This window comes from Bos indicus, chromosome 27 (assembly GCF_029378745.1).
Source record: "Bos indicus isolate NIAB-ARS_2022 breed Sahiwal x Tharparkar chromosome 27, NIAB-ARS_B.indTharparkar_mat_pri_1.0, whole genome shotgun sequence".
Classification (NCBI taxonomy): Eukaryota; Metazoa; Chordata; class Mammalia; order Artiodactyla; family Bovidae; genus Bos; species Bos indicus.
In genome coordinates this window covers 38,928,535-38,951,648 of record NC_091786.1, presented here as the reverse complement: position 1 = coordinate 38,951,648, position 23,114 = coordinate 38,928,535, and the positions used below count along the sequence as shown (strand labels likewise).

Genomic DNA, 23,114 nt, shown 5'->3' with positions numbered 1-23,114 from the left:
TGCAGCATGCCTCAAGAATGTCCTAGATTTTTTTCGATTTAAAATTTAGAGAGATTTACATGTCTTGTTAGAATGGACATTTGCTGTTGCTAAAATTGCACTTCCAGCCATGTGGTTGGTGTGGGTCCTGCCTGCCTTAAGCCATAAGCACTTTCTGCTCCAGGCTGAAATTTAGGAGTGAGCACGCGGCTGAATTCCAGCCCATTCAGCAAGGGGCCTTGGTTCTGCCCTTGAGCAGAACAAAGCTGAGCCATCAGGGACATGGACTTCTCTTCCTGCTGCACTGGAACCTGAGAACACATGTACCTGGAAGTACCCATTTTCTAACCATGAAGAGACAGTTGATTCAAAGCCCATATTCACAGATCTAAGGCATAAAACACATCTAAGTGTCTGCAGCATCTACATAGCAACGGCAAAGTCAACCGCGTTCAGGAGCCAGGCTGTGTATACTGGGGGTGGTGATCGATTCAACATTTTTAAGTGAAAAGGGAACTGAATAGAGTAGAAATAAGTCAAAAGGAAGTGGAGCTATTTCTGATATTTATTTTTTGAAAACTGGGAAATGACAGCGAGTTTCTTACATAGACTTGTGATGCCTAACAACTCTGTCAAAGGTGAGCTTAGACTCCACATGAACCCTTGTAAGCAATCAGTAGCCACAACTTTGGGGAACCAATTCAATCGAGAAGCAGATCTTCCCTGCTGCTGCTGCTGCTGCTAAGTCACTTCAGTCGTGTCTGACTCTGTGCGATCCCATAGACGGCAGCCCATCAGGCTCCTCCATCCCTGGGATTCTCCAGGCAAGAACACTGGAGTGGCTTGCCATTTCCTTTTCCAGCTGATCTTCCCTAAACGCATTCAAATCTCAGCACCAACAAATCCAGCACTGTGAGGGCCAAAGAAAATGTTCCAACCTTAGGTCTGCTGGCTCGTGATGCCCTATGCTGCCTGCCAGGTCTCCATGGCGCCACAGTGAACCCGGGAGCTGCTGGGAGCCTGCCCTCAGCACTCGCTCCTCAGTCAGCCTCTGACAGCCCCGTTCAAGAAGCCCAGCCCTTCTAATAGGTTTGAACTGCCAGAGTTGCCCTTTCCCTACTCACGTCTAAGAGTTATTAATAACTTATGCCACTGAAAACATCTTAACTGTCACTTGAAAAACATCCTGGAGCAAACAGTATCTTCACTTCAACTGCAAAGAAACAAAAAGCCAAATTTCTGGGGCCAAGTTCAGTGCTGGCGAGGAATTCCTGTAACAGGGCTGTTCCTTTAAGGGCCGAGGGGCATCGGGCAGAGCCCAGGCTCCGGTGCTTCGAGTAGCTGGCGCTTTCTAAGTTTTTATGTGACAAACACCACCCACCTGTCCAACATCCTGATAAATTTCCAAATGTACCAGAAACACGGAGATCGATTCAACATTTTTAAGTGAAAAGGGAACTGAATAGAGTAGAAATAAGTCAAAAGGAAGTGGAGCTATTTCTGATATTTATTTTTTGAAAACTAGGAAATGACAGCGAGTTTCTTACATAGACTTGTGATGCCTAACAACTCTGTCAAAGGTGAGCTTAGACTCCACATGAACCCTTGTAAGCAATCAGTAGCCACAACTTTGGGGAACCAATTCAATCGAGAACAAAGCAATGCTACCCCCAACCCTCCCACTGCATGGGCAGTAAAGAGAGAGGCACAAACTTGGTTAACTACAGGCATTCTAAGCGGAGTATGCTGCCTTCAGGAATAGTGCGCCGTCTTCTTACAGGCTAAGGCTGAAGTTGATGTAAGTCTCCTTGTTCTTCGCAGACTTTTTATAGACTTCAAAAATAAACAGGGCTTCCCTGGTGGCTTAGTGGTAAAGAATCCACCTGCCAATGCAGGAGACGTGGGTTCTATCCCTGGTCCAGGGAAGTCCTACATGCCGAGGAGCAACTAAGCTCTCGTGCCACAACTCCTGAGCCCGTGCTTAGGGCCCGGGAGGCATGACTCCTGAGCCAAGGTGCCACCACTACTGAAGCCCGCATGGCCTAGAGCCCATGCTTCACGATGAGAGAAGCCCCTGTAATGAGACGACCATGCACCGAAACTGGAGAGGAGCCCCAGGTCGCTGCAACTAAAGAAAGCCCGTGCATTGCCATGAAGACCCAGGATAGCCAAAAATCAATAAACAATGTAATTCAGTAAAGTTCAACTCCAAACAAAAACCACCCCTGAACCTTCTTATTTACCAGAGTTTCTCATTATTTACTGTCAGTCAGGGTTAAGAGAATCTCTCAGTGCCGCCAATCTGGCCCGCCTGAAGAACCATTTGCGCTCAGAGCAACCTGGGATATAAACAACTGAATGCATCCAGTTAGAAACGACCGTGTTACCACCAAGGACTTAATACTCTAACGGTGAAGGTGCTTTTCTTACCAAGGTGTGAAAATTAAAAGCGCTGCTCTGAGACCGCAGGGAGTCCCTACCATGGGAGCAGGTGAGAGAGCGGGCCTGGCGGGGGCTCCTCCCCAGAGACAGGGACGTCGGTGGGGCTCAAGATGCCCTCTGGTCCCTGCCCGTCTGGGGTCACAGGGAACTGCAGACACCGCTGTCTGTTTGACACTTTTGTTTTCAGAGGAGCTACTAAGCTTTCCTCTGATGTTGCCTTTATCCATTCATTTACTCAACAAATACGTATGAGCACTCGGTCCATCTTCTAGAAGCTGAGGAAAGAACAAAGAACAAGTACACAGGAAGGTCCTTGACGTTCAGACACCCTTGGCCCTACCCCGTGGGGATGATCCGTCACGCTCAGAACCCCCATCCGGGGAACAGGGCAGCCTGAGGGGGAAGCCTGGATGCTCTGAGGGCGTCACTGCAGTACGCGCACAAGACAAAGCCTGGTGGCTGAAAAGTGGAGAGTTAGTTATTCTAACAGCAGAGTGGACCCCACGAGATACACTACTTCAACTTCCAGTTACTGAAAAGTAATGGTTCACTTAAAAAAAAAAGACACTATTTCACAAAACCCTTTTTAGATAACCTCTAAGAAGCGAGGGGACCATCCGCCTTTCTGGTACACAGGTCAGTGAGGCTCGACAGACACTCCAACACACCCGACGTGTTACCATATGGGAAGATGTTCACGAGCCAAAGTCCTGGAACGCAACCTTCACACTCCTTTATATTATGATTTGATGAAAGCAAGACGTACCCCCACAAAGGCTCGTCTAAAGCTCATGTCAGGAAATGGAAATGCTGGCTTTGGCTGGGTTACATTTTTGGAAAAGGGGCTCCAAGAAGAGGTTCAAAGCAGGGGGGCATCTAGCAGGGCGACCCTTCTTTGGTCCTGCGGCAACCCCGGCCTCCTGGGTGCAGACTCGCAGCCTTAGAGCCAAGGGCTCAGAGCGAGGTGTTGCGGGCTGGCAGCAGGGGCCTGAGGAGCTGGGAAATTAATCAGCATGTGTGAAACCAACAGACTGGCAGCTGAAAGCCACTCCAGACGTGTGAAGAATTGTGATAGATTTCTGAGGACTCCCATTTCCCAAGAATGAACAGGTGCGGACAAAGATGAGCCGCTTAGTAAATTTGTTTTTTCAAAAGTATTTTTTCAAGAAGTCTTTGGCTGGGAAGGCTTCCAAAGTTTTAGCTAATAAGCTTTCATCTTTAATAAAAAGAAGATTTTTCTTCATCTGAACAGAGCAAGGACTTGCTTAACCATGAAGAAAACTGGTACATGGATCTTCACGGCACCAAATGCCACATTTTATAACTCCAAAATCTAAGACTTTTAAAAGCTTCCATGAAACCCTGTCCAATTCATCGAGCGAGCACAGGGCAGAGATGTGAAGAGGACCCGAGGCCCCTGCTCTCGAGGGCTCACAGTCTCGGGAGGCAGATGCTGTGGGACTGGCCACAGATGCAAAGACCCTGAAGCTACCTCAACAGGAGCCCCCGAGCAGGACGGGGACCAGCAGGCTGAGAGCAGGCTTTTCACAGGAGGGGTCTGGGGTGCACCCTGAAAGACGAACAGGACTCTCAGAAATGAAAGGAGGGGAGGGCAGCTGGGGCAGAGCAAAGCACCTGGTGGTCAAAAGGTAAAGGGTCTGCCTGCAGCGCAGGAGACGGGTTCAGGCCCTGGGTCCGGAAGACCCCCTGCAGAAGGAAATGGCAACCCACGCCAGTATTCTGGTCTGGAGAATCCCATGGACAGAGGAGCCTGGCGGGCTACAGTTCATGGGGTCTCAAAGAGAAGGACACGACTGAGCAGCTCACTTTCCTTTTTTCTTTTCACAGTAGATGAACAAAGGCATAATAGCAAGTCTGGAGGGCAAAGTAGCAGAAAGATGGCTGATCTCATGGTGGTCGTGGTGGGAAGACCTGTGTTGTGGACAGACAGAAGGAACCCAGATACTCTCAGATTAAGGACTGGACTTTATTTGAAGGTAAATTGTTGGGGGAGGTGAAGGGGAAAACCAAGGGCAGCTGTTGACAGAAGCATGCCTTAGGAAACTGCCAGGATGGGTAGGATGGGCTGAAGATAGAAGCGCCGCTGGGTTCAGGAGAGGTGAAAACCCTGGGCCCTGGGCAGAGGGGGCCGAAAGGCAAGGCTGAGAGAGGGCAGGAGAGGCAGCAGTGCTGGGCGCTGGTGTCTGAGTAGGTCTGGGGCGGTGGGTCAGGGCGAGGGCGCTCAGATGATGCTGTGTTTCAAGCCCAAGGAAGAAGCATGATTGTAAGATGGGAAAGAAGATGAAGATGAATAGACCAGATCTACAAAGCAAAAGAAGAGCTAAAGACAGATTTAACACACTCCGCAGAAAAAAAGTTATGTAAAAATTAAAAGATAACTGTTCTTTACTTTGGACTAAGCCCATGTACTTAAAATCAAGGATCCTTTCAGTGTCTTCAAGTGGCAGCTGATGGGGTAGTCACAGTTAAAACATAACCTTGACACTCACCAGGGAGAAAATGTAGCTGAAGGTGCGTACATGCTAAGTCACTTCAGTCATGTCTTTGCCACCCTATGGACTGCAGCCCGCCAGGCTCATCTGTCCATGGGGTTCTCCAGGCAAGAATACTGGAGTGGGTTGCCACGCCCTCTTCCAGGGGATCTCCCCGACTCAGAGATTGAAACTGAGTCTCTTACATCTCCTGCATGGGCAGGCAGGTTGGTAACACGGTGCTTTCAACTCGCTTTTAGATTTTCCATCTTTCCAGACTGTACGGATCCTCTCCATTCCGTTTAGCGGCCACACGTGCTGGGTACTGGATGTGCCACGACTTGGTTTCCCAGCCTCCGTGTGAAGGGCGGGAGTGGCAGAGGAGAGCTGCCTCTGTTGCCTAGCAGCCAGAGCGCGCACGGAAGACGCGCCACGGCACCCCACAGCTCGTTTCCTCCGCGGTACTTTTTCTGACTCAGACTCTGCTGGAAGAGATGCAGAAATAGAGAAAGCGGCTGCCCACCCCGGCATGTCCATCGACTGTTGTTGTTGTTTTTTTTTTGTCTCACAGCCAGCACACGCTATTCCAACCAGCAGGCGATTTGCTTTTTAAGCATAAAAACTGACAGTTATTCTTTGATGCTTAAATAGAACCATGAACAGGAGGGGCCACCGTGACCGAGACCCCGCCCAGAGCTCCGCGAGAGGGACGGTCAAGGTGTGTTGCCCACAGATACGGTAGCTATAAAACAACCTGCCTCCTGGAAACACTGTGAGATAGCTCAGGTGACAAGCATTGTGACATTTAGGTTCAACACACCTCAAACTCCAGGTAGTGGTCTTTGAGCTTGTACTCGTCCACCTCCTTGGCCTTAACCTTCTTGTCCGGCGGGTAGGAGCGGTGCTCCGCCAGCTCCGTGGTGATCTGCCTCAGCTTGCTCTCGTGAGATTTCAGCTGCTCCTCCTGCAGGGGAGCATGAAGCCATTGAGCATCCAGAACACGGAATCAGTAAACAGTTGCAGTTTTAAAAGACCCCTCATGATGAGTGACTTTCATTCATCCCACGTGCCTCTGTGCCACGTTCCACCAGCTTTCTCAGCAGGGTCCACGTGCACCTTCTGTCCACTGAAAAAGACAGTCACAACCTAAAAGTTGAGAGTTATGTTCCATTCGTTGGGAAGTTTTAGGACTCCAAGCCCAGGAGACAGCATCTCAAAGGACCCTGAGAGAACTGCTCCGAGGAGGTGAGGGGAGGAGTCAGGTCATACACAAGTTTTGCAACGAAGGACAAGTAGTCTTACAGTCAAAAGACTACTGTTGGAGGAAACCAGATATCCCAAGTTAAGGAATTTAGCGCTTTTCTAGGTATGGGAAGATGTGAGAGTCTCTGCCCACTGACATTTCTTTCATTGCATCTCAGCTATCCTAGGCCAGGATTCTGTGTTTTTCACATCCTGAGCTAACCCTGGGCTCCCCGTAGGGAGTGGCTGCAGTCTGATGGCTGTTAGATGGCAGCTGTTAGATCTCAGGCACTCTTCTCTTTCCCGAGTATCCTTAGGCTCTCTTTGGAGGGCTGATGACTGTGACATCCCTGTTTACTGACAGGGCAGGAAACACTTCATTTCTCACGTTGAAAAACGGTACCCAGGGCCAAGGCCAGCCTCCCCAGCCAGGCCCCTGGTCTCCTGAGAGAGACTGCAACAGGAGTAGCATGCAGCACCCGTGCTAAGGGCCGCAGGATCGGACTCCTCCATGCCAGGGCCTCAGCAGGGCCGCCCTGTCACTATGGGTGAAGGCCTACCCAAATACTTTCCTTTTTGAGACAACCAGTGCTTTCAAGAATAATTTTCTGAAGGCTGTTATTCTAAAAACTGTAGTAACCTATGCTTTCCCCTCCCAAATAGTAGAGGTTCTGATGTCGCTCAACTACAAATTTACTGAGGCACATTTAACTTGTTCTCTGGTTGCTATGGGCTGTTATAAATGATGCTACATCCTTATAAATGTTGCCCAGTGACTTATGAGCAAGGTGTTCCTATAGCATGCAGGCACATCTCGCTTTATTGCACTTTGCAGATAATGTGTTTTTTTTCAAACTGAAGGTTTGTGGAAACCCTGTGTGGATCAGGTCTACTGATGCCATTTTTCTAACACTGCTCACTTTGGGTCTCTGTGCCACATTTGGCATCACTCAAAACATTTCAAACCTGTTCATCATAATTACTTTGTTACAGTGGTCTGAGATCACTGATCCTTGCTGATACCACTACAGCTTCATGGAAGGCTCGGACAATGATGGTTAATACTGAGCAATAAAACATTGCTTCATTAAGGTAGATCCATTGTTTTTCTGGACACAATGCTCTTACATACTTAATAGGCTGGGGTATAGTATCAGCATGACCATTATATGCACTGAGAAACCAAAAAAGTGTGTGACTTGCTTTATTGAGATATTTATTTTATTGCAATGGTCTGAAACCAAATCAACAATGTCTCTGAAATCTGTGGTCACCAAGAGGTGAAGTTTCTGGGTTTTAGAACATGCACATCTTTAAGCTAAGTTGCTTCAGTCATGTCCGACTCTGTGCAACCCCATAGACAGCAGCCCACCAGGCCCCGATGTCCCTGGGATTCTCCAGGCAAGAATACTGGAGTGGGTTGCCATTTCCTTCTCCAATGCATAAAATAGAAAAGTGAAAGTGAAGTCGCTCAGTCGTGTCCGACTCTTAGCGACCCCATGGACTGCAGCCTACCAGGCTCTTCCATCCATGGATTTTCCAGGCAAGAGTACTGGAGTGGGGTGCCATTGCCTTCTCCGACACATCTTTAATATAATGGTAAACTGTTTTTCAAGTGTTTCCACCAGCTTACATTTCCACAGTAGGCTTGCAGATTCCCACTGTTCTACACCCTTGCCAAAACTTGACGTGACATCAAACTTGCAAATTGTTACTAATTTCATGGGTATAAAATGATTTCAATTTACATTTTCCTGATTGCAAGTAAGGACAAACACTTTCATATGTTTACAGGACTTCCTCTTCTGTGATCTGGCTGCTGAAATACTGGACCCATTTTTCTATTGAGTCCAGATGTGTAAAGTATAGTGATTTGTAGTTTATAGCTTATAGTGTATAGTTTGGGTGGTGGTGGTGGTTTAATTGCTAAGTCGAGTCTGACTCTTTGTGACCCCATGGCTCCGCTGTCCATGGGATTCTCCAGGCAAGAATACTGGTTTGCCATGGGTTGCCATTTCCTACTCTGGGGGGTCTTCCCAACCCAGGAATCAAACCCAGTCTCTGGTATTGCAGGCAGATTCTTTACTGACTGAGCTACAAGGGAAGCCAGTGTATAATTTATTCACAGTCAAATAAATGTCAAAATTCAATGTGCAGTGCTTTATTCCAACTTCACTGACTTCATGAAGAATCAAGGAAATAATCTCAAAATAACGATATTTTAAAATCACCTCGTGCCAATGATGCAAAACCTGGATAGAATCATGAGGAAATATCAGTCAAATCCATGTTAAGAGATTTTCTATAAAATAAATGGCTTGTAATCTTTAAAAATGTCAAGATCATTAAAGTCAAGGGAAAGGCAGAAAAGAAAATTATACTCCTTAAATTTATTTTGACTAATGAAATAAAAATTCCAAGTGGCTCTTATGGGCATAGATAGGTACAGACTGCAAATTACCCCAAGGTTAGAATCCCACAACAGAGGGATTTTCCTGATAAAAACAGATGTAAAAACAGAGAAGCAGGAAGGCAACAGCCCAAGATGCAGCGTGTTCCCAGCCTCACACGGACGGTTATACCTGTAATATCCACAGGGAAGATGGACCAGCAGGAACCTCCCTGTTTTCTTCCCTTTTATCTTTGCTCTCGCAATCCATTAGGGGAGCGGGCAGGCCACTCTCATGGGACAACACTGATGAAAGGGTTCTCACAGAAGGCAGAAACGCACCAAAGTTCAACGAAAAGGAACAGACAGCAAATGGCAGGCACCCGCTGAAACGGTTTCACATTAGGAAGTCACAACTTAAATATCAGCATTAAACAAAGGATGCAGGAAAAACTACTGCTGTCAACAGACGTACATTGGTAGTACTTTTGATCGCACATACAATGAAATTTTATCCAAAAGGCAAGTTTCGAATGATGTCACTTAATATTGAATTTTTTCCTACTTATAGTTTGACTTTGAAGAAAATTTCATATTTTCCTTTAAAATACCAAACTCTAATCTCACGAAGAGACGTCTTAGCTGATGAGGTGATGGGCACAGGTAACCTAGCTGCTCATGACCTCGCAGTGAGTCCAGGGCTGAGATAGGGCCAAAGCCTCCCCTTCGAGGCTCAGCTGGACGGTTCTGCTGCCAGCCAGGCACAAGTCAGCTCCGCATCCTTTTATATCAAGCACAAGGCTCAGGGAGGGGAGGGAAGCTTGAGGTGGACACAGCTGTCCACCTGCACACCTACTAGGCGACAGGCACTGTGTGTGTGTGTGTTTGTGTGTGTGTGTGCGTGTGCATACACGCACGTGTGCTCAGTCCTGTCTCTCTGTGACCCCATGGACTGTAGCCCTCCAGGCTCCTCTGTCTATGGGTTTCTCCAGGCAAGAACACTGCAGTGGGTTGCCATGCCCTTCTCCAGGGGATCTTCTGGACTCAGGGATTGAATCTGCATCTCTTGTGTCTCCTGCACTGTACTCAGTGCTTTTTTCGCTGTGGAATACACAATCCCAGGAACTCAATAGTGAAAGAGACCCTGGCCTTCGTCACCCCTCTAACCTCTTCCTCTTGGAAGCCATGGAGATCCAAAAAGATCAAGTTCTTGCTGGAGGCCCCAGGGGTAAAGGCAGAGGAGCAGCAGCCCCATTCTCCCAATTCTGAGCCTCTAGACAACTGTTTAAAACCCAAAGAGCTGCTGAAAACACGAGCTTCAAAACCGTCTATTCCCTCCTGGACCAGCGCTGACCTCAGCTGTCAAGGCTGTCAGTAAACTCATCCGTCCTCATCTGCCTTCTCTCCCGCGGCTCCCAGACACCCAGGTGTTAACCCAGATCCTTTCTCCAATTCCATTCAGAGCCAGAATCCCCAGATGTCACAGCCTCTTCCACTTCTCTATCTATAGCACTTAAATGTCCATGTGTGTGCGCGTGCTAAGTCCCTTCAGTCGTGTCCAACTCTTTGTGGCCCCATGGACTGTGACCCACCAGGCTCCTCTGTCCATGGAGATTCTCCAGGCAAGAATACTGCAGTGGGTCACCATGCCCTCCTCCAGGGGATCTTCCTGATCCAGGAATAGAACCCGTGTCTCCTATGGGTCCTGCACTGCAGGCGGATTCTCTACCACTGAACCACTGGAGAAGCCTTAAATGTCCACACCACATGCTTATTAACAAAATATACCCGAACCTCTGTAAATTTTATCTTCCTTACTGATTACAAGCTCTCTGAAGGCAGAGAGGTCATTTCGCCTTCTCTCAGCTCCTGGGGGTCTAGTATGGTGCTGGGCGGGGGGAGAGCAAGAGGCATGGTTCTGGCTTGTAGAAGTCACTTAACCAACATCCAGCACCTAGGAGCTGAAGATGAGTCTTAGCTCTTTTTATAATGTCCACACACCTCACAAGCCACCTGACATTTGGTCCCCTTAGGAAACGAGCTGAATAAATGGACTCTTTTTTTTTTTTTTTAAGGGGGAAGGTAGAGAGGGAGACCTCAGACTGTTTGCTTGTGCTGTTTTAAAGTAGACATGATTTAGGAGATAATGACATTTCTAGGAATCTGCCAGCAATTAACGATGCAAATTGCTAAAGGCTGCAGCTTCATCAAACCTGAGCTGCAGGAATTTAGACTAAAGAACACCTGACTTCAAAGCAGCGGTCCAAAGGGACAATTGCTGAAAGCCCCACCAGGAAGACTGTTTCATTGTTTCACTTTTAAGACCCTTTAAAGACCTGAAGGAGTGTTTGCTGAGCTTCAGCGTAATAACCTAGTTGTCTGATTGAGCACTTGGTATACGTTACATTGTTGTTGTTTTAGTCCTTAAGTTGTATCAGACTCTGCAACCCCATGGACTGTAGCTAGCCAGGCTCCTCTAACCATGGCATTTCCAGGCAAGAACACTGGAATGGGCTGCCATCTCTTACTCCAGGGGATCTTCCTGACCCAGGGATCAAACCTGCATCTCCTGGCAGGAGGATTCTTTACTACTGAGCCACAAAGGAAGCCCACCCATATGTTACATACAGCTCTCTAAGAAATGAATATGAAAGCTGTCTATTCTGAAAAGGTGTGGAACACTGTAGTCCAAGTTCATGCCAAGGAGTCTAGACTGTGTTTTGTTGCTAATAGTGAGCCAGTTTTGGTTACATGACACCGAAGGAATCCTATTTTAGCCAGCACTGTGCAGGATGGATTGAAGAGAAACAAGAGTTGGACAAGAGGGACCTCAACCGGTTCTAGGAACAGGCTGCCAGAGCTCTCCAAAGCGGGGTGTGTGCACCCCAGGCAAGGTGACCCGCTGGGGAGAAATTTTTTAAATCAGCATTGAGGCATAATTCACACTTTACTATACAAAGCTCCCATGTGAAATGTACAATTTAGAGCTCTTAAATATATTCCCAGGGCTGTGAAACCATTGCATTTAATTTTATGACATTTTAGTTCCCCTAAAAGGAACCTTTTGGAATAGAATCACATGATATGCTCTTTTGTGGCTGGCTTTTCACGTAGCACGGTTCCCAAGGCTCGTCCACACTGGGGTGTCAGTGCTGCATTCTTTAACGGCTGAATCAAGCCCCGTGTGTGGCTAGGTAACATCTCATTCATCCAAGCAGCAGCTGGTGCCCGTGTCCACCTTAGGTTGTTATGAACAATACTGCCGTGAACAGTCGTGTAAGTTTTTATGTGAGTACATGTTTGCATTCTCCTGTTATCAAAGTAGGAGTGAAACTGCTGTTAAACATGTCTATATTTAATCATTTGGTAAACCACCAAAGTGTTTACATTCCTAGCAGCAATATGTGAGAGTTGCAATTTCTCCATAACCTCACCACTACATTACTTTCCATAAAAAATTAAAAAATGTATAGCCATCCTAGTGGTATCTCATGATTCTGATTTGTATTCCCTTAATAACTAATGACATTCAGCATTTCTTATGTTATATTGATAGTAGGACATGTAAGACATTTTATTAAAAAGATTCAATACAAATATTGAAGGATACCTACTCAAATATTTAGTACTGACAAGGCAAAGGATCCAAAAAATCAGGACACCAGAGGTCAAGGTGACCAGAGTCTGGCTGAGGGACATGGGTATGGTAGAAAGATGTTTAGGAAGAAGGAGTGGCTGGACTGAGCGTGTGACCCTGAGTGGGTGGGCAGGCGGGGCTCTGGCCAGCGAGGGACATGCCCGGAAAAGGATGCCATCGTCGGGAGTCTCTGCTCCTCATGACCGCCATGCAGGAGGTCACCAAGAGGGCGGGTGGGTCAGCCGGTGACCCTGGCTGGCGCTGGGCCACCGGAGGCTCCTCACCCAGCCCCCGACCTCGGGATGTGCCTTCTTGCCTTCCCCATGCTAGGAGCTGCCCCAGGTTGTGGCCTTGAGACAGCAGGTGGTGCTGGGACCATCTGGACCAGTGACTGAATCCAGTCAAGGCTCCTCATAAACTTCAAGATCCTGGGGGCAGGTGCAGGGTCGGCTTGTCTCTCAGCTACTCCAGACTCATCAGTAAGCTCCCGTGCGCATTAAACCCGCCTCGAGCAGCCCGCAGTGGCTGCCCCTGTCTCTAGCCTCCCCTGGCCGTCCTCATGCAGGGCCAGTCTGTGAACCAACGCTGCCCGGTCTCCCGGACCTCGGCACGGCTGCCCCGCGGTCAAACCATGGGATGGATAACACGAGGCTGGAAGCAAACACAGCACTCTCCTGTCTGTGATCCATGCTAACACAAGGCCTGGCCCTCCACAGGGAGCACTCGGTGGGCATCCAGAGTCAGCCTCTAACGGGACCATGGCTGGGAGTCAAAGAGGGAAACAGGACAAGGCAGTGGGGGAGACCACCCCTGCAGGAGGCGTGGTCTCCAGGGGATGCGCGGGAGGGAGCCAGGTACGTTGCAGGGTGGGGTCTCTGATCTGCAGGGCAGGTGGCTGGGCACAGGGTGGGTCCTAGAAACACATACATTCCTGGGGACCCTGGCTGAGACCTGATGGATGGAGGAGTGGGCGGAGATGAGAAAGGTGCATTTTAGGTAAGTCCCCTGGTAAATTATGTGCATTAATGTTTGAAAATGACTACCTGATGAGTAGAAAAGGAGGCCCGAAAGATCCTATAGATGGCCAGCCACGAAGTCCTAAGTCTGGAGTGCTACATGGAAGGAGAAGCAAAACTTAAAAGATTTTCACACCAGTCTCTCCACCTGCGACAGGAAGAGAAATGTGCTCTGGCAACACGGCCGCAAAACCAACTACGAGAAGGCGACTCCTCCCACACAGCAGAGCTGCTTGCAGAGAACCCTGCCACACTGACAGTCATCGATTTCAGGAGCAGTGGCTAATATGCTTTGAAGAGGAGACAGGAATAAAATTAAAGAGAAGCTTGCAAATGACAGGGTGATGAACAGTGTCTTTAAAAGCACCAATCTTCTAATTGAATATTTCGTTTTTTCCTAATACTGGTTAACTTTTTTTTTCTCACCCTGGTAATATGTCTATTTTGTAGACTGAAATTACCCAAGTGGTCTGGCATGCCGGGGAGGGGCAGCAGGCTGTGCAGGAGGGAAAGATGGCCGGGCCAGAGCGGTGGCTGCAGACGGTGGGGGCTGTGGCCCCGAGGGGCGCCGGGCAGTGCCCGGAGCCAGTCCTGGTTGTCACAAAGCGGGGTGATACTGGCACTGAGTGGGCAGAGGCTGCGAACACCGCTCAGCACCCTACGACCCACAACGACGCAGGGCTCAGGGCCCAGGTTGGCAGGGCCGAGGCCGAGAACCTGCCCGGGGTGAAGGGGAAGCCTCGCCCTGAATGCGGGGAGGCCTGGGGGGCATCCAGACACGCCTCCCGGGTTCGAGGAGGGTGACTGTGACTCAGCAAAGCGGAAGGTGCCCAGACATCTGGAGCAGACGGTCTGCACACCAGCACCCTCCCCTTCTCTAATCTGCTCTTGATCACGAGCTGGCTTCCACATATTTGCTTCTAATTCTCCGATTACTCTCAAGGGCAAGGCACATTCTCCATAGGTGGTAAACAAACATGATGACCTGGGCAAAAAGTGTACAGAGCTAGTGATAGAAAGAATCTTAAAAAACAGTCTAGACAATCTCCTCGTTTTCCAGAAGGAAAACTGAGGCCCACAAAGTCTCAGTGACTCACCTGTCTGGGGGTGGGGGGTGGGGGTGGCATCATTGTATTCTTTTTTTTTTTTTTAAACAAAGAAATTAAATTCCTGAAAGGGTTTGGTCATCTTATGTGACACAGAGGATGCTTCTTGCTGGTCACTACTTGCTTGTTTAAAATTGTGAACTCACCATTTTGATCACATTACATATGTATTTTTTTACACTTCTGTGTTCAAAATGAGGAAAAATATAAAAAATGTTATGCATTTCATTTTAAATTCCAATGTAGGGCATTTGTTTAAAATAAGAGACTGCCATGACAAAGGTGGTGGGGTCTTGTGGTAAAAATACACAAATGAATAAACACACTCATTTTCACATATAAGTGACTAACCAATGAATGTACACATGTAGTCACTGTAGTCTTGTCTGATCCTCTGCGACCCCGTGGACTGTAGCCCACCAGGCTCCTCTGTCCATGGGATTCTCCAGGCAAGAATACTGGAGTGGGCTGCCATGCCTTCCTCCAGGGAATCTTCCTGACCCAGGGAATGAATCCGTGGCTCTTGTGTCTCCTGCACTGCCAGGTGGGTTCTTTACCACTAGAGCCACCTGGGAAGCCCTACCAATGTACAGCCCACACACAAATAGGACAGAAGCATACTTTCCCCTGGTGGCTCACAGTGTAAAGAATCCACCTGCAATGTGGGGGACCTAGGTTGGATCTCTGGGTTGGGAAGATCCCCTGGAGAAGGGAACAGGTACCCATGGGGTCGCAAAAAGTCAGATATGACTGAGCTACTTTCAATTACTCACTCACATTTTCCAAGTAGAAAATAAATAGAAATGTAGGTTCCACAGTGAGAAAAGAGCAAGGAAAAGCTCACATGTTGTTCTAAAGTTACTAATGTTCCTCTTTAACTTCAGATCACCTTTTACCCCAGATCTTTTACAGGAGTAATGGCGAGAAAGACCAATCTATTGAAAAATACCAACTGGAAAACTCCTAGTGAAATTAATAAAATAAAACTCAAGCTTTGAAAGTATTTTTGCCTCAAGTTGTTCAACTGTTTTTCTCTCCTCTAACCTTGTGTAATATAATAATATAAAGAAAACTGAGCACCAAAGAATCGATGCTTTTGAACTCCGGTGTTGCAAAAGATTCTTGAGAATCCCTTGGACTGCAAGAAGATCCAACCACTCAATCCTAAAGGATATCAGTCCTGAATATTCATTGGAAGGACTGATGCTGAAGCTGAAACTCCAATACTTTGGCCACCTGATGCGAAGAACTAACTCATTTGAAAAGACCCTGATGCTGGGAAAGATTGAAGGTGGGAAGAGAAGAGGATAACAGAGGATGAGATGGTTGGATGGCATTACCCACTCAACAGACATGAGTGTGAGTAAACTCCAGGAGTTGGTGATGGACAGGGAGGCCTGGTATGCTGCAGTCCATGGGGTCAGAAAGAGTCAGACACGACTAAGAGACTGAACTGAACTGAACCTCGTATAATGTGGCTTACTGTTTATGTTAAGTACCCAAAATTAAAGTGGGGAAATGCACTTGGTTTGAAAGCTCGTATTTTAGCTGGGTGGATGAAGAAGTCTGGCCAATAAGCAGTAAAGCCTTCCTTTTCTCTTAGGACACTTATTATCCTTGAAAGTTAAACGCCATTCTGCCTTGTAAAGTGAGCTGTTTGGTCCTTCCTGTTCCTAACAGTTTTTTTTGGTAGTTAGTCCATGAACTAGAGCTTACGTGGGGAGCATCAACCAAACCACATCAATAATAACGATGAACTTACAGAAACGAAAGAACGTCTCCTGAAACCACATCTCCTCTGCTCTCTGCACCAGCCTGCCTCTATGCACTTGGGCGGGACCCCCACACGCCCCTCCTCCACGTCCTCACTGCCTTCATCCCCGAGGGCGCCCACCGTGCGCTCCAGCCGGCGCCCCTGATGCTGCTCTCGCCGCAGCGGCCAGTCACCTCCTGCCACTTCACCGGAGATCGTTTTTGTCCTGTTTGTACCTTAACATTTCCCCTGTGTTTTTCTTGACTAACTTAAAAACTATTGTTCCTCAAGTGTCTGTTCGGCTCTGCTTCTGAGCACTCCTTGCAACATCTGGAGGTACAAAGAGAGAAAGGACACAGCAAAAGACTCTGGAAAGAAGCATCAAGAGGGAAGCAGGAGATGAGGGGGAACCCAAAGCCAGAGGGACACCACAGTGCCCAGAGCCCACGCCTAAGGACAGCCCGATCCTCACTTCATGGAGCTAACGGGACCATCAGGAGGTCCCAAACCTTCCTACTCCGTCCATCTCCTCCTTCACTAACTCATTTTTCCTCTTTCTATTGAAAACGCCTTTTTCTTATATTAGTTTCCACCTCTGATACTTCCTTCCTATTGTAAAAAGAAGAAAATTTGAAGCACTGATTTGATCACATTAATTTCCTACTTACACTACTTTCCTAAGGATGCTGGGGATGGTGAGGCATCCCAAATCCTCCTCGTGACCTTTCATCATTTGGCCTTTGCTTGGCACCAGCTGCAGAGGCTTCCCTGGTGGCTCAGCAGGTAAAAGAGTCTGCCTGCAGTGCAGGAGACGCAAGAGGTGGGGGTTTATACTGAGTGAAGGAAGTCAGAAAGAAAAACACCAACACAGTATACTAACGCATATACATGGAATTTAGAAAGATGGTAACAATGACCCTATATGCGAGACAGCAAAAGACACAGATGTAAAGAACAGACTTTGGACTCTGTGGGAAAAGGGAAGGGTGGGATGATTTGAGAGAATAGCATTGAAATATGTATATTACCATATGTGAAACAGATCGCCAGTCTAGGTTCGATGCATGAGACAGGGCGCTCAGGGCTGGTGCACTGGGATGACTCTGAGGGATGGGGTGGGGAGGGAGGTGGAAGGGGCTTCAGGACGGGGAACACATGGACACCCGTGGCTGATGCATGTGAGTGTGTGGCAAAACCCACTACAATACTGTAATTAGCGTCCAATTAAAATAAATTAATTAATTAAAAAAAAAGGCGGGGGTTTGATCCCTGGGTCAGGAAGATCCCCTGGAGGAGGGCGTGGCCACCCACTCCAGTATTCTTGCCTGGAGAATCCCATGGACAGAGGAGCCTGGCGGGATACAGTCCATGGGGTTGCAGAGTCAGACGCACAACTGAAGCACCTTTAGCGCGCGTGCACACACACACACAGCTCCACAGAGGAATGCGTCCCGCCTCTCACGACACTGGGCGCTCGAGTCGCGCCTGATGACGCAGCGCGGCTCCCACACCTGCGCTGCCCCCTCTCCCTCTTGGCCTCACTCTGCGGGGCGGCCCCCTTTCCCACACCCGTCCTGCCGCCCATCCTGTGAGTGTCTCCCTCATCCCCAAGGCCAGGCCCTGTCTGGAGCCCGCAAGGTCCTCTGGACTTACCCTACATGTGCCTCTGATCAAACTGTTGCAATTACTTGCTTGTTTGTATCTGCCAGTTGGATCCCTGAGACTGCCTGGGTTTCACTTGCCTTTCTATTTCCAGAGCCAAAAATAGTCTCTGAGGTACAATAGGCACATGATATGCTCTTATTAATAAATGCTCTGTTGATAACTATGATGTCGGGTGTGTGGAGGAGCTAGTTAATATCAAGACCTGGTTGATCACAGCCAGATGCAACTCTCTCTATTATTGCACCGATAAGAAACTCACAAAGACGTCAAAGCAGCTTCCAAAATCCTTAACAAGTCGGTGGAAATAGTGGCCCTGCAGACAGGTTTAAAACTGGTAGACATGGCTTGTATGCAGTGTCCTTAGAACAGAGTTGTAAGCAGGAAAGGAGCGCCATAAAATGTGACCTTCAAAAACATCGACCTGATAAAAGGAGAGCAGCTCAAGTGAACACCTCCGAAGAGAGTTCTTGTGTGCTCTGTCTGCATTCTCTGGGAAAACCACCAAGGTCCACTCAGATCCTCCCAAGGGTGGGGAAGGCCCTGCCTCGCTGCACTGTGAGCAGTGGGTCCCTGGGAATGCTTCCAGCATCACACACAGTCTGGAATTTGGGAAAAGCTCAGTAAAATGAAAAGTTAAATCAATGAGTGAATAAAAAGCTGGTTTCCAAGGCAGGACATCTATCCTTAGCCAGGTGTTTAAAAAATATGAACTGTTGGGAAAAACAAAACAAAAAACAAAAATAAAAGTGAGGCTGGTATAACTGAGTAGTAAACTAACTTTAGAAACAAATTCAAAGTGTGCATCCACCCCATCTCGAGTCCGCCGTGTCTGCTTCCCATGCGAAGTGTAGAGGCCCCAGGCACACTGCGTCTGCCCCCTTGACAACAAGGCCCTCCAGGGCGAGGTCTCATCCTTGCCCCCAGAATATGGGGCATTATTCGAATACAAATAGTAAGACCACTTTACAAAGTGTGAAATGACAAGGTGTAAAGATCAAAATGCCTTTACCTGAGACAATTTTGTCGTGGTGGCAGGCAGCAGCGGGCGACTAAACTTCTTCTGAGACCCAATGGCTGCTGGAAACGGCGGTGCCGAAAACACAGCCGCGACACAGTTAATCTTGTTTATCCACCCCTGCATTTCCTCCGGGCTCCTAGGAGACACAGGCATATTATGTCAGGGTATTTCCACACCTGCATGCACGGCATCCTGCCCATTTCTCACCACTGATCTAAAATGACATATAAAATCATTCACTCTTCTTGGGACGAATTAATCCCTGGCAAAACTTCACTAGAGAGGAACATTTTCAACAGCATTCGCCATGGCAACGAAAGGCCCTGGAACCCATGATCATCAAGGAGTAAGACTGTGACTACCGCCCGAGGATACAGAGGAAACAAAGCAGAATCACTCCATAGAAAGTATTCATTAAACCCTCTGCTTTCTCGTTATGCTGATACTAGGCTAATCAGAAACTAATTTACAAATTAACTCATCTCTTCTAATCACATAACTTGATTTTAAAATGCAACTGAGTGATAAACTGATAGAGGGAATATAAAGAGGTATATACACCCACTTTGGAAAGTAATTTGGACAGTTTTTTAACAAAATTAACTATAAATTTATCAGCAATTCTACTCCTAGGTATATATTTACTCAAGGGAAATAAAAACAGATAGGCACTAAGAGATTTGTATGTGCATATTCACAGGAGCATTATTTATAAGTGTCAAAAAGGAGAAACACTCTAAATGTCCATCAACTGGTGAAGGAATGGACACAGTGAAGTCTGTATCCTTACAGAGCATCACCACCCAGCAGCAGAGGCGTGGAGAGCCGAGAAAGGCCTCAGTGTGGACGACCCCACACCTTTACGCGGAGCAACAGAAAAGCCCACATACTCTACCCTGCGGGTATATGGAAACTCCAGAAAAGGGCATACAAAGAGGAGACCAGTGGTGTCCGGGCTAGGGGTGAGAACGGCACAGGGGCTCAGTCTCTGTAGGGTGATGGAAGTGTTCTACAGCTGGACAGGGTTGCACGATTCTGCAAATTTACTGAACGTCACTGTGAACTTAGAAGTATGTGAGGTGCACCTCGATAGGACAAAACATATCCACCTGAGAGGATGTGGAAATCTCCTGAGGTCAGTGTCACACTGTGAACTTGTAGGCCATGTTAGCAGAGTGCGGCGCTGACAAGGCTTGTGAACTCGTAAAGGAATGGAAGAAACAGATCCGAGCTAGGTGAGATACCCGCCGGCTGTACAGTCGATACAAAGATGGACAAAAAGTCAGCCCATCTAAAAATCCCTTTCTGCACGATCCCCCTGAAAGCGATCACGCTGAGCGGACAGCACACCAGGGGTCTCCTTCACCGTGCCCCACGCCTCTCTTTCACTGGACTCAATTCTGCATCAGTTATATTTGGAGTAATCAGATCTCCTGAGTTATCATATCCGGCACTTTTAGACATTTAAAAACAATAATGCTGGGGAACAGAATAATTTGAAGGACTTTTATGACTAATAGCCGTAATTATGCATCTGGCTGTGGTTCCCTTGGGTGTTAACTGTCTTACTCCTACACTAAAAATATCCTGTGTAACTTGGGTTTCCTTACAACTTCCTCCTCACCGGATGTCAGCAGTTTTACACCTTTGCAAGCTCAGCATCCACAGATCGCCAGAGAACCTGTTCTTGTTCTCATTCCCCTTTCTCATCTTCCACTGTTTTCATCAATAAGCACGCAGAGACCCATATTTACTATCTCGATGTCAAATGTCATGCCAGTGCCAAATGCAGTCACCTGGCGGGGCTGGGTTGAGAGTGGTTCTGAAGCCAAGCTCAGGCTGTAAAAGGCACGCCGTGAATAATTAGCAGTGCCTGCCACGGACACGGATGCGACGTGTGCGACTAGACTGCCTGTTCTAGAGGCTCAGTTCCCCAAATCCCAAGTTTCTCACTTCATAAACCCAGAATTCTCCACACGGAGTGTTCCATCCCTCATCTGAAGGCTGTCATGGACTCTTTATTACATAGGCAATCCACCCTGCTTCCGTGCCCACAGTACGATTTTATCTTTTCCTTCTAGTTTAATCACAGACTCTTAGAGCTCAGAAGGAGAGAGGAGAGAGAGAAGGAAGTGAAATCCACACTTCCTGCACAGCCTCTGTGTGCCAGGCATTGTGTCGAGGCTCTTTGCACACCTGATCTCCTTCGCTTCTCACCAGAACCCTGTGACACGTGTGCTAGGGACAAGCTGAGGTTCACAGAGGTTAAACTGTGGGCACGACAAAGACTCAGGCAGCGGTCGGTCATCTGAGTCCCCATCTGCGGCACTCACTGCGTGACAGGACTTGCACTAAAGCCCTGGTTTCCTTTATGAGGATGCTACATCCAGAGCTGGTCAGGGGCTGACAGAGGGTCACAGGGCGACTCCAAGGAAACAGAAAGCGTGCCCCAGGGTTTCCATTAGTCTAGTTTCCTTAGATCGTTGTCTCTCTATTGTAGCCGGTTAATGACTGACTCAGCAAGTGTGCCCTGTAGATCCCGATTCTCTTTCTTGGTGTAAAGTGGTGCTCTGCTAACTGCTAAGTCACTTCAGTCATGTCCGACTCTGTGCAACCCCATAGACGGCAGACCACCAGGCTGCCCCATCCCTGGGATTCTCCAGGCAAGAACTCTGGAGTGGGTTGCCGTTTCCTTCTCCAATGCATGAAAGTGAAAAGTGAAAGTGAAGTCGCTCAGTCGTGTCTGACTCTTAGCGACCCCATGGACTGCAGCCCACCTGGCTCCTCCATCCATGGGATTTTCCAGGCAAGAGTACTGGAGTGGGGTGCCATTGCCTTCTCTGAAAGTGGTGCTCTGCAAACTAAAAATCCAAACCAAACCAACGAATGAAACCTACTGGGCTTGAAAAAGCAAGACCCTCCAATCAGCTGTCTTCAGCTTGAGCACGTTGGGCTTCTTCTCGTAGTCGGTGGCCTGGGAGGCCAGCGCGTGGTGCACGCTCACGGCGTTTTTCAGGTCCTCCTCTGACAGGGCCTTCTCTGGCTTATATTCGTCCTGTAGGCAGATACGAAGAAAGCAAAGACATGTTCAGACTTCATCTTCTCTTCTCTTTTTAAAACCTATTAACTGCAAGAAAAAGTTTGGAAAATCCACGAAGGTGCATGAAAAAACAAGTGAATGGCGGGTAAAAACAACTCCGTGCTACTTTATAAATGTCACTAAACATCCTTTTCTTTGAAAAGTATTCTCAGAATGAGAAAATACACATTTATCAAAGGCACACTTTTGCAAAAGCTGATATATAATAATTAAAGAGCTGCTGCTGCTGCTGCTGCTAAGTCGCTTCAGTTGTGGCCGACTCTGTGCGACTCCATAGACGGCAGCCCACCAGGCTCCCCCGTCCCTGGGATTCTCCAGGCAAGAACACTGGAGTGGGTAATTAAAGAGCTAAGGAAGGTCAAAGATGAAATAGCTATCATACACATTTTACAGTGGTTTGAAATGAAGCAAGGTCTCATAGGGCGATTTGGTTTCAGAAACAAACGGACACCCATCAGCAGAAGTGAACTGCCGGTGAAAACCAGGCCACTGTGTCTGCTCTAAAGACTCCACATTTTCCTGCTACTTTCTTTTGAGGCTAATAATATGAAGAAAAAAATGAACAGTAAAATGAAATAATTTCTCCAGCTGTACTTGAAAGAAAAGAGGAAAAATCAGCTTAATCTTAAGTCAGGAGAAAGATTAGCTCTATTATCATAAATTTGAAAAATGAGTAAAATTATATTAAAAAGGAGGGTATCATGGATAGATGCAATTTTATCTTTGAGCATTATCCAGACACAATTCATAGAATTTACAAAGGTTCTTTTGTGTAGCTTCCACCTAAACATAACTAAAAAAAAATCCCAACTAGTTGAAAAATGTGATATTATTATTGTACTATTATTATTATATCTGGTCATTTCCGTGGGTCCATAAGAATAAAAAAGACCTGAAAACCAATGTAAGTGTAGTAGACATTACAACTGTTATAGGAGATATTTTTTACTAATAAGTTCCTCTCTCCTCTTCCCATATTTTATAATATCAAACATGATGCTATAAACTTGCACTTCTTTTATAAAGAAGACATACTCCTCACCTTCGAATTAGTAGCAAAAGCCTTTTACTAGTAAAAGGAAGATACAGTCTATTCTGTTATCACAGTTTCATTTATCACAGTTTCATTTTACAAATTTTCAAAAAAATAATTATACACTCATATCTCTTCCTCCCTTCCCTGCAGCCCCAGCACAAACCATGCTTTTCAGGGGTACTCTTGCTGTTAGTTCAAACTGAGTCAGAAAGAAACAGCAGCGGCTTATCTCGGTAATA

The 23,114-nt window shown here is 47.3% G+C and overlaps 1 protein-coding gene across 13 annotated transcripts in view; it reads right to left on the bottom strand.

The window, feature by feature from the left end:
* Window positions 1-23,114, bottom strand: part of PSD3 (pleckstrin and Sec7 domain containing 3) — a 492,229-nt gene that overhangs the window by 23,761 nt on the left and 445,354 nt on the right. For 12 of the 13 annotated variants that reach the window (XM_070781676.1, XM_070781662.1, XM_070781667.1 and 9 more), the window contains 3 exons: window positions 21,637-21,794; window positions 18,731-18,875; window positions 5,734-5,877 (listed from right to left, as the gene is read on the bottom strand). In XM_070781676.1, coding sequence (XP_070637777.1) covers window positions 5,734-5,877; window positions 18,731-18,875; window positions 21,637-21,794 — 447 coding nt within the window. The remainder of the gene's footprint in view (window positions 1-5,733; window positions 5,878-18,730; window positions 18,876-21,636; window positions 21,795-23,114) is intronic. The other variant, XM_070781663.1, reaches the window with a different exon arrangement.